This window comes from Zea mays, chromosome 10, assembly GCF_902167145.1.
Source record: "Zea mays cultivar B73 chromosome 10, Zm-B73-REFERENCE-NAM-5.0, whole genome shotgun sequence".
NCBI classification, from domain to species: domain Eukaryota; kingdom Viridiplantae; phylum Streptophyta; class Magnoliopsida; order Poales; family Poaceae; genus Zea; species Zea mays.
In genome coordinates, this window is record NC_050105.1 from 15,845,755 (window position 1) to 15,857,261 (window position 11,507).

Consider the following 11,507-nt stretch of genomic DNA (forward strand, 5'->3'; position numbering starts at 1 on the left):
AGTCTCATGCACTTAGGACGATCAACGTCTCACTACCTCGTGGCAACAGAAAGCGATGACTAAATTCCAACGCTAAAGGAGGGGAGGATGTCAGGAAGACGGAGGGATTCAAATATGGAAGAGAGGCCATAGCGCATCACGAAGCCCAACGTGCGCCTTACTGGGCCAAATTGGACCCGCTAAGCGTTTTGGTTTTTTCTTTTGGTTCTCCTTTTTCATACGTATTTGTAAGGAGACTGCTTTTAAGGTCTAGCATACGGGATGAAGAGGGGTGCTTGGAGAGGAAGTTGTGGCCGGCTGCATCCGGAGGCAGCACCGCAGCAGTGTGAGCTGTATCTCCAAACTATGAACCTGAATTCTAGCCAAAGAAATATTTCGAGAGAGGTGGAGAACACTAGAAGTAGTGTTCGTTGTGAATTATTAATATTATCATTTATATTACATTTCCCGAAAGCCAGGTCAACAGCTGCGGCCTCCTCTGCCTCTCGGCCTGAGCGCGTCCTCTTACCCGCTAGGAGCTAGTAGCACGACCGCTGCTGCCAGTAGCTGCTGCCTGCTTCTACCACACTGTCTCTACAACGCATCTTACCCGTTGCAACACTAGGTACCTCCCATTGCGGACGCTAAAATAGCATACATCGTCTGTTTCCTGACATTACAGGCCCCTCACTCACTAGCCGTACGTACCCACCCTTGATTTCGGATCAAGTTGGTAAGAATCAACGGCTGAGATCTAAAGAAGGACAGGCACTATATTCAGGCTACACACACTGACACACGGCACACCCCCACCATAGAAACCATATCCCCCCGCACACACCTTTGTTTCTGAATTCTGAGCCAGACAATCAAAAGCTACCCCCTATCCGATCCAACCCTTTCTGGCTGCTCCTCCGTCCGGCCGGCATCGGCAGTGCAGGATGGCTCTGAGGATGTGGGCGAGCTCAGCCGCCAATGCGCTCAAGCTCTCGGCGGGCGGCGCCGGAGCCCGGGCTGCTGCCTTCTCTATCTCCAGGTTCTTCTCCACTGGTACGTTCGGTGGCAGCTAGCTAGATAGGTTTCGTCTCTTGTCCTTGTCTTTTTTCTCTCCTCTGCTGCGAAACAAACAAAGGTTTTGGGCTACTGTCTTGTAGCTACTAGTATGGTCTTTGTATTTTTGCTGTGATGTATCGGTGTGTGTTGCGCATGCAGTTCACGATGGGTTGAAGTACACTCAGTCTCACGAATGGGTCAAGACGACGGGCGACGTCGCCACCGTTGGCATCACGGACCATGCTCAGGCGAGTGAACTAGCTGGCGACATTATATATATATATATATATATATATATATATATATATATATATATATATATATATATATATATATATATATACACACTTGCGATACAGCTCTCTTGTTCTCTGTCAGCTCAGCTCTTCTAGTTCTACTTCTAGCTAGCTGACGCGAAGTGACGAGGGAGTAGTTCCAAGAAAACATTAAAAGCTAGCTAGGGACAAACATTTCGTTATTATTATCATACAATAATGTTGTCACATGCAGGGCCACCTGGGAGAGGTGGTGTTCGTGGAGCTGCCGGAACCCGGCACGAAGGTGGCCGCGGGAGGACCCTTCGGCAACGTGGAGAGCGTGAAGGCCACCAGCGACGTCAACTCCCCGATCTCCGGCGAGGTCGTCGAGGTCAATGCCAAACTGTCAGAGACGCCCGGCCTGGTACTGCTAGTACTGCTGCTACTGCATGCATGCATGCTCCTAGTCCTCGACAATAATGCAATAGTTAAACTCTCTATATATGATGTTATATATATACGTAACGCGTGCAGATCAACACGAGCCCGTACGAGGACGGGTGGATGATCAAAGTGAAGCCGAGCAGCCCGGGGGAGGCGGACGCCCTGCTGGACGCCGCCAAGTACACCAAGCACTGCGAGGAGGAAGACGCTCACTAGACCCAGGCCCAGCCAGCAAGCGTGGATGCTTACAACGACAGCGCGCGTTTGGTGGTGTTGATCCTCCGCTCAGTCTCTCTTTGTTGCAAAAACTCCACCAAGCAGTCCGCCATAGCCAAGAAGGCCACACTCACCTTTATCATCCATGCCTTCCGTTTTTTTTTGGTGTGTGCTACTACCTTTTTTTTAAAAGAAAAGAAGTGGTTCTGAATATCGATCGATCGTATGAGTACATATAACACATCTGGCATTTTTTTTGTCGCTAGACAAACATGTGAAGACTAGCAAAAAGTTTAGAAAGAAACAGGAAAAACAAGCTGCCAACATATGCAAACTAACATTGGAGTGTTCTTTCCCACCTGCACAGTTCCAAGCACCACCTCCCAACTTCAGTTGATCCGACATTACAAAACAAAATAACAAATGAAACATACTCCCACTCTAGGTCAACGACTTCATTCAAAAAACGACATTATTTGCACCGTTCCCTTTAAGGTAGGGCTGTCTTCTGTTAGAAATATAGACATTTTCCATATCATTTTAATTCCATAAATTAACATTATAATGATGACATATAAAAGATGATTAATCATAGAAATCATGATATCAAATATATCCATAACAATATGGATCATGAGAACATAAAACATATGAAACATATAAACCATATAAATATAATAAGCATATAAACTGACGGAACAATTGAAAATAAACAGATAGCAACATGAACAACATGACTGTAAAATTAAAACAAACAAATATAACATATTACTAGCATGAACAGACATCAGACATGTCATGATATAATATGACAGAACAGATTAGATAAATTCATGATTACATACGAAACAGTAGACATGAACATATGAAACATATATAATCTGCAGAACGTAAAACATGCAGTAAGGAACAGAATTGATCGTACCTTCTCATGCGCTCCAAGGATCCTGATCCTTGTCCAACTTCTTTTCTCATCTGTACGAGATGAAGACGCCAGGAAGAAGAAGATGTTCACTAGTGATGAAGACAACGACGGTGTTGGAGCTTGTTCTTAAATGCTATGAATTAAGAACAAGACAACACAAAATGTTAAATGTTAATGTCCTTCGTCCTTCGAAGCATTATTTCCCTTAGGATATAACGATCTTTGGACGAAGGTTATAAAGGACATACCTTCATAAATATGATATGTATAAACAAAGGATGAAGCTTATAAAACACAGGAAAACAACATAAATAATGATATGACGGCATAAACGTTTATTATTGAACAATCATGAATACATGAAAACAATATCAAATTACATTTGTACCTTGAGTGCAACAGGAGGCAAGGGCAAAAGTAAGATGCGAAAAGCGTGAAGGCGTGAACAGTACGGGGGTACTGTTCACCTATTTATAGGCACAAGACGCAGCCTGTGTGAATTTACATTTATTATTAACTTATAGACAATTCTATGAGGACTAGATAGCCTTTTCCCGTTTAAGTCGGTTCCTTTTTCCATCATTTAGCCGAAGCTCCCCTGCACGTAGCTTCGGAGCAACTCCACCTTCGTCACGATCATGCTTTTTTACATCGTAGATGCTTTTTAGCTCGAGTCCGAAGATACCTGTTTGCATATCACACTTGGAAAATATTGTTAAATCACGTTTTTGAGGACCTTCGGAGGACGAAGGCCTCCAACAGTAGCCCCTCGTAGTATTAATTTGTTTAAGGTAATGAATTCAGACTGCGACATGGATGAAGGCCTTAAGCCGAAGGTCCGAAAAAACACCTTCCCTTTGCTAGAATAGCAACAGTTAATGACAGATGGGGCCCCCAGTTTGGAGTGCGTCGAACATATAAAAATAAGACCTCACACTAGTAGAAAAGGCTCAAAGCCTGCGGTGCGGTATATTTTTATAGGCGGATTCGGTTATCAACCGCCTGTGCTATTTTTAGTGGCGGTTTATTAAGAAAACCGCCACTAGAAATCGTATTTCTTATCGGCGTTTCGACCCCGGGGGGTCCCTGGACCGACGAGTAAATTGTCGCTGCGTGCCCCAGCCCAGATGGGTCGGCGCGAGACGGAACACAAGGAGGGGAAAACCGCGGCTTCGTGTTGTCCTGCGCCCAGGGTGGATGCGCTTGCAGTAGGGGGTTACAAGCGTCCGTGAGAGAGAGGGAGAGAGCCTGTCCGCCAGCCCGTCCTCCCGCGTGGCCACCTCCCGTACGAGGGCCCTGGACCTTCCTTTTATAGATGTAAGGAGAGGGTCCAGGTGTACAATGGGGGGGTGTAGCAATATGCTAATGTGTCCGACAGAGAGGAGCCAGAGCCCTATGTACATGCCAACGTGGCCGTCGGAGAGGTGTTAGTGCCCTGTGCATGTGATGTTGTGGCCGTCGGAGGAGCGCTTGAGCCCTGTAGAAGCACAACTGTCGGGGCTGTCGGGACCTTGCTGACGTCTCCTTGCTTCCGTAGGGGGCTGAGAACCGACGTCGTCATGGGAGCAAGCGGGGTGCCATCATTACTTGTTTACCGGGGCGAGCCAGATGGGACACCGGTCTTGTTCCCCGTAGCCTGAGCTAGCTAGGGGGTAGGGTAATGATGTACCCCCTGTAGCGTAGTCGGTCCGAGCCCAAGGTCGGGCGAGGCGGTGACTCCTCCGAGGTCAAGGTTGAGGCCGAGTCCTGGGGTTGGGCGAGGCGGAGACCGTCTTCCGAGGTCGAGGCGGGGGCCGAGCCCAGGGGTCGGGCGAGGCGGAGCTTCCTATGGCGCCTGAGGCTGGACTCGGCTGCTGTCAGCCTCACCCTGGCAGGTGGCACAACAGTCAGAGCAGGGCAGGCGACGCTGTTTTCCTGTCAGGTCAGTCAGTGGAGGGGCAAAGTGACTGCGGTCACTTTGGCCCTGCCGACTGAGGAGCGCGCGTCAGGATACGGTCGGTTGGCGAGGCGATCTGGCCAAGGTTGCTTTACTGCGAAGCCTGCCCGAGCTGGGCCTCGGGCGAGTCGAAGGTGCGCCTGTTGCTTGAGGAGGCCCTCGGGCGAGGCGTGAATCCGCCTGGGTCTACTGTTCCTGCCCGAGGCTGGGCTCGGGCGAGGCGAGATCGTGTCCCTTGAGTGGACGGAGCCTTGACCTGAATTGCGCCCATCAGGCTTTTGCAGCTTGTGCTGATGGTGATTACCAGCCGAGTTTAGGAATCTTGGGGGTACCCCTAATTATGGTCCCCAACAGTAGCCCCCGAGCCTCAAAGGGAGTGTTGGTACTCGCTTGGAGGCTTTGTCGCACTTTTTTGCAAGGGGACCGGCCTTTCTCGGTTACATTTTGTTCCGGTGGGTGCGCGCGAGCGCACCCGCCGGGTGTAGCCCCTGAGGCCTCGGAGGAGTGATTTGACTCCTCCGAGGTCTTAGTGCCTTTCGTGACGCCTCGGACGGTCTGGTTGTTCCCTCATGCGATCTGATCGTAGCCCGGGTGCATGGTCAGGTTCCGAGTTCTCGGGCTGGTATGTTGACGCTGTCAACGGTTTAGCCGGAGCCGGGTTTGCGAGAGCAGCCCCCGAGCCTCTGCACAGAGCGAGAGGACGGTCTAGGACTGACTCGGCTTTTATCATACGCCGCTTCGTCGCCTTTCCGCAAGGAGGAGGGGGAAAGCGCCATGTTGCCCTCGGAGGGCGCCGAACATGGTGTCTCCAGTGAGTTGCTAACGGGTGATCCGAATGGACGCCTGTGCCCTGTTCGATAAGGGTCGGCTAGTGGCCCAGAGGCGCGCTCCAAAAGTACCTGCAGGTGATTTGCCGGACCCGGTCTCGTTTGATAGGGTCCGAGGGCTTGATGCCTCCCTCTGATGGGATTCCATTACAAAATCGCTCCTGCTGGTCCCGGAAATGTCCTAGGGTACCTCGGGAGCGTAGCCCGAGCCTTGGCCATGTATCGGACGTACCCAGAGTCATCCCTCGCTCTGCATGTTCTGGGGCGGCTGTCGAACCCTTCGGGGGGCCAGCCTTCGAACCCCTGATCAGTAGTGGGCGCGGAGCCCGAGTGCTCTGAGGAGGCTGTCGAACCCTTCTGAGGGGCCAGCCTTCGAACCTCTGATCAGTAGTGAGCCTGAAGCCCGAGTGCTCTGGGGCGGCTGTCGAACCCTTCCGAGGGGCCAGCCTTCGAACCCCTGATCAGTAGGAGGGCTCGGGGCCCGCTTCCTTCGCGGAGAAGGATCCCTTTCGGAGTATCCCCTTTCCCGGTCCCTGTAGCAAGAGAGAGAAAGGGGAAGAGGAAAAGGATATGAAATTAAACGATGTGGCACACCTTTTTCGACGCGGTCATCATGGCGGAGGTGAAGCGTCACCCGCTTCGTGTGGCAGAACCACCCGAATTATTTCAGCTTAAGTGCCTAAGTCACGCCTCAGGGGCCGTAACACACTTAAATCGGAATAACCCGTCAGTCCCTCAGATCTAGTCTGATAGAGCCACTTAACCAGGATCAAATTCCACAATCTCACTCGAAGGTGAGTCACAGAAGAAATACAATAAAACAGGAAACCTCAAATTAAGTACTGAGTTATTACATAAATCGGAGTTTTTGAGTAGCAAATAAAGTTCACAACATAAAGTGCAGCGGATAATCGATGTCGTCGGTAGTGAGGAAAAGGGGCAAGGCCTAGCCCACTACTCCTCATGCTCCTCTCCTGCCGGAGCAACATCCCACTCGACCGTCCAACCCGGTGGCAGGGTGGTAGGCCAAGTCACACCATCAACTACATCCTGCATGGTACCTGCAAAAATGGTGCCACAAGCAAGGCTGAGTATACTAATACTCAGCTAGACTTAACCGGTGTGAGGAGTCTACTCCTCTACCTCTAGACTATGCAGCTGTTTGGCTGAGGGGTTTGGTTTGCCAAAAGCACTAGCTGTTTCTAAAATCAACTTTTAGCTTTTCAAATTCTACCATCATTAACTTAGCTAGATTTGCTCCTTCTAAGCATACATGGTAACAATCAATTAGTTCAACCAACAAGTTATCTCATATAATCCACATTTCACTTCTTACTCGATGTAGTACAAGGAATCAAGCAGTCTCATTAGCTGCGAGAAGTAGACGATTCGAATCGAGTTTTAACCTTGCAAGGTAAACCTAAACACACGGCATGTCAGGGTACTCCGACCCCACACATGACAACCGTCCCCATCGATTCCCCGTTCGCGTCCAGGCCTCACCGCCTTGGCATACAATGCTCCACTGACCCCGGCTGCTGCCGTGCAGTGACCGCACTTGTACCCACCATAGCTAGCATGGGAGACCCTGTCTCAGGTCGCATGAGGGATAAAGTCCGCGCCCGGCTTGACTCAGGTACTAGGTTTACCGGTTACCATTTTTCCCGGCATGTGCTTAGTACGTTCAAAAGCTTGACTCAGGTATCCACACATTAATCCTTAATTCAATTTTCCCGTCTCATGGGCAAGGCATCCTCCCTGGATCCAAGTCCATAGACCAATATATATATCCCATTATCAAGATTAATACAATCAATTCCTGACCTCGCGCGAGTGCTAGAAAAATCACTCGACTTCTACCGAGATCCTGATTGGCAAGCAGCTACTCGACCTAGCATACTAGTGTTCATCTCAAAAGGAATCCTAAGTTCATGCAACTAGAGGTTTCAAGCAACTCCTACACTTAAGTGCACATTACAGTCCTACAAGCATTAAGTGTAGTAAAGTAGCATATATTAACATGGTTATGCATAAAACCGGGGCTTGCCTTCAATTGCTGGGGCTGCGGGGAGATCCTCAATAGCAGCCTCTGAAGCCTGCTCCTGGTCCTCCTCTTGGACAGGTCCTTGCTCGGGGATGAGCACGTACTCTCCGTCGGCAAGATTACAATCTAATGAATGCAATGCGTAAGATATATGCATAATATGATATGTGTTCTTAGAAATTATAACTTTACAGGTGTATGGTCCTTTTGAATTTAAACAAGTTAACCTTACTTATGTAAAACCTTTTAGTGGTATACTTGGTAAGTTGGGTTAGTTTTAATGGGATGAGGTTTATTCCTTCTTCTCTTTTCTTTTATTCTTTTTAATGTTTTGGAGTAGGTTTGAACTACAAGTTGCTTTTATAAAATTCCAAAAATTCTGCAAAAATTACAGTGGCTTGTTACTGGTGTATGATTCTCTGTCACAAAATTTGGGGTTCAGAAAGTGAATGGTTTTCTCTGGACAAAATTACCAAATTTTAGGGCAGAAGGGGTACTTTGAACTACAACTATTATTTAACAGTGGGTAATTCTTTAAAACTTATTTTTGCTGGCTTTTAGGTGTCATAACATGACTTGATAAAATTTTCTAGTCATTAATACCCTTTAATTCTTTCCCTAAGATTTTCTTAAGGTTTCTAGCCAAAGGGGTGCTTTCTACTACCACTATACTTAAAAAACATCAAACAACAGAGTTCTTATTTTTCTTAGCTAGTATTTTGCGCAAGAGCAATCATTCTGAAGTTTGGCTTCTTTTTGCTTAAGGGAAGGGGTGGTTTGCATTATTTAAGTCAAATGGCCTTTCTCACAAATTACTAGCAAAAGGCATGGGTTCACTTCTTTTTCATGGGTTTGTATTTTTCTCTGGTGGTTTATCTCATCATGGACTTAGCAAATTTTTGGTTGCCCAATGTCACATTATTTGAGGTTGTTTATGATTTATTGGGAATATGCCTTATTACCACTTTGTATTTATTTTCCTTACTTAAAAAGTTAGGCTGGGGTGCTCTGTATTTTTGTAGTGGGGCTCTGGTGGTTATAAGTTCACTGGATTTTTGTTAACCACTTTGGTTATAGTTTTGCAATTCTAATAATTGATTTTCAGTCTACATAAGGCTAATTAAAGCATCTTAATTAGAAACTGGTCCTAATTAATGGTCTCTGCATTTTTCCTAGGTTCTTTGTTGCATAGGTAAACTAGGAAAAATATTGCTAATCACTGTTCAACATTTTCTAATGCTTTTCTGATTTTCTCTAAGTTTTGGACAAAATGGCTTTAAATGAATAACTACATCATAATCTCTAATGCTGGGGCTCCTACTATTTTTAAACAGTGTCTAATTAAGGTATAAGCATCTGCAAATTTTCTTAAGCTCAGCACAAAAGAAAAACTAATTTTCCTTAATTAAACAAGGTTTAGGGGGTTTCTGTTTTAAATTTTAAACTCTAAAATTTAGAACAGAAAGCATATGGTTCACTATTTTTAAATGAATGATCATAATATTCCAGAGCTAGCAAAATTGGTTTGACAGCTTTTCATTAAGATTTCATCAAGTTATGGATTTTCTAAGTTCTCTGGTTATTTTAAAAGAATAACAGAATTGATTAAATGGAAAACCACTTTGCACTGGGGTCCCTGGCGGTTTTTCTAAGTTTTCCTTCGCGAATCAGTCCTTAGGTTACTATTCACATGAGTCGCTGACATTACAGAAAACCCCTCGGGTTCTACAGAACCTAACCCGAGGTCCTTCTTCTACCTCAAACAGTAGCCGCGGCGAAGAAAAGGGCGGAGGGGCTTACCGGCGGCGAGACTGTTCCGGTGAAGTGGTCGAGGGTGAAGGGGAGGTCGCGGGGATCACAACGGTGTGCGGAACGCCGTCGGAGATGGCCGGAGTCGGTCGGTCCACGCGCGCAGGCGGGGATGCTCGTCGGCGGCGAGGAGACCGGCCTGGTCATGGCGAGATAGTTCAATCAAATAGGTCGGGGAGGTCCCCGGGTTGCCAGAGAAGCTATGAGCGCAAGGAATTGGTCGGAGACTCACTGGATAGCTCGGTCCACGCGCGGCGGCGGAAGACCGAAGTCCGGTGAGGTTGATCTCGGGCCTCCGGTGAAGTCCGGTCGGGTCCGAGGGCTTGGCAAGCTTCACGGGCTACTGGCGGAGCTAGCCGAAGCACTGGTTGGGCTGGAGGGTGGCTGGAGTGGGCTGGCCACGGCGGCCGTAGCTCTGGCGGCAATGGCGGGCGGAAATACGCTCGCCGGAGCTAAGGAACGGTGGCTGGCCGGTGAGGGTGAGTGCGGGGCGAAGAGAGGTGCGCCCGGGGAGGCTTTATAGGAGCGGGCGGGCACGACCGAGGGCGTGGGCGCGCGGCGGACTTGACCGGACGCCGGGGTGAGCGCGCGCGCGGGTTGGGCGAGCTCTGGCGTGCCGACCAGGGTCGAACACGTGTGCCCGTGCGTTCTGCCCAAGCTCTGGCGCGTGTGGTCGCTCATCCGAGCCTGCTCTCGCCTTGGTCAGTGCACGAAACCTCTTCTCCTCCCTACAAGCTACCATTCTTGTGTGGGTGCCATAGGATTTTGCCTACTGGTTGCAGAGATATGGAGCCAGGAAATCTGGTCTGTCTCCCTGCCTAAACCCGAGGCAAATCCAGGGTTTTGTCGTGTCTAGGGCTCGCGTCCCAATGCCATCTTCTGGCACACGACAGAGGGGTTAGTTAGACACAATTTTGTCAATGGGGCCATTAGGATTCGAGTTAGGGATCAAGGTGAACATCCCTGATCTTTGGCTCAAGGTCTGAATTTCAGAATTCTGAAATTCAGAATTCCCAATGAGTCCCAACAAAAGAAGCTTGATTTGGGGTTTTATTTGGATTATTTTGGCTAAGCTTCCTCAATCTATCTTGTTGCTTATCAAATATACTTTAACTTATATAATTGGCTTAACTCAAAATTTTAAACTTTTCATTCCCTTTTGCTTATTTTCTTGAATTTTGTTCATGGGGTTCACTTAGGGTTCTTAATTAGGGTTGCACATTCTTATCTTTTCAAAGACTCAATTGTTTTGATCATGACACTTTTAAACATATACTTGGTGAACTCTTTCTTACTTAAGTTATTTTGATGCTCATGCTTACTTTGGTTCACATAAAATAATGGTTCTTGGTTTGGCTTTTTAAGAGAAACCCTAGGTGACACTGGGGTGTCACACTTCGCCTGCCAAGGGTGTCGCCTGCCCTGCCGCAGAGTTAATGCGTTGGGACGGGTGGTTCGCGGAGCAGCCGTTGCAAGCCGTTCGAGGGATGGAACACAGGCGCGTCGTCTTCACGCCGTGGGAGAGGGCTCCCCTGCTGCTCCAGGAAGGGACATGAGCCTGCAGACGATTTGACTGCTGCTTCCGCCCGCCTGCTGCCGCCATTACTGTCGGCCCACTTTTGGCCATATCGACCGTCGCGCCTTCTCCCGCGGCTGACTGACCCGTGACCGATGCGCTTGGTTGGCACTGTTGGGCTATGCGCAGGGTTGCCTCGAGTCGCGGCACCGGTTCCGCAGTCGAGAAGGCGCGACATTGGCGTAAGTGGCGGTGCAGTTTTTCGCACGTAGTAACCGGCGCGCCGGTTACATGACGTGTGGGCCTGGGCCTCCATGCTGGATGCGTCGAAGTTGAAGGGGTGCATCTCCGTGGTGCAGTTGCATGCCACCTGCATGACGATTTGCCCTTTCACCCGCTGTTGGGACTATGCTTCGTCGCCGAAGGTCTTGTAGGAAGAAGCAGCTTCGGCTGAAGCTGTCCGCATGAGATGACCGAAGGATCCTCTTCATGAAGCTTCGG

General features: G+C 48.6%; 1 protein-coding gene across 1 annotated transcript; it reads left to right on the forward strand.

Annotated features, from left to right (window-relative positions):
* Positions 1-787: 787 nt before the first annotated feature.
* LOC541947 (glycine cleavage system H protein, mitochondrial) lies at positions 788-2,166 on the forward strand. The gene is made up of 4 exons (NM_001305816.1): positions 788-1,029; positions 1,192-1,280; positions 1,543-1,713; positions 1,824-2,166. The coding sequence occupies exons 1-4, from the start codon at positions 921-923 to the stop codon at positions 1,947-1,949; spliced, it is 495 nt and encodes a 164-aa protein (NP_001292745.1). The 5' UTR covers positions 788-920; the 3' UTR covers positions 1,950-2,166.
* Positions 2,167-11,507: the final 9,341 nt, after the last annotated feature.

Bases quoted from the DNA above. Each gene is read 5' to 3' on its own strand.
- LOC541947 (NM_001305816.1), top strand. From the start codon at position 921: ATGGCTCTGAGGATGTGGGCGAGCTCAGCCGCCAATGCGCTCAAGCTC. The intron at 1,281-1,542 runs GCGAGTGAACTA...TGTCACATGCAG, and splicing joins GCATCACGGACCATGCTCAG to GGCCACCTGGGAGAGGTGGT. The intron at 1,714-1,823 runs GTACTGCTAGTA...TAACGCGTGCAG, and splicing joins TGTCAGAGACGCCCGGCCTG to ATCAACACGAGCCCGTACGA.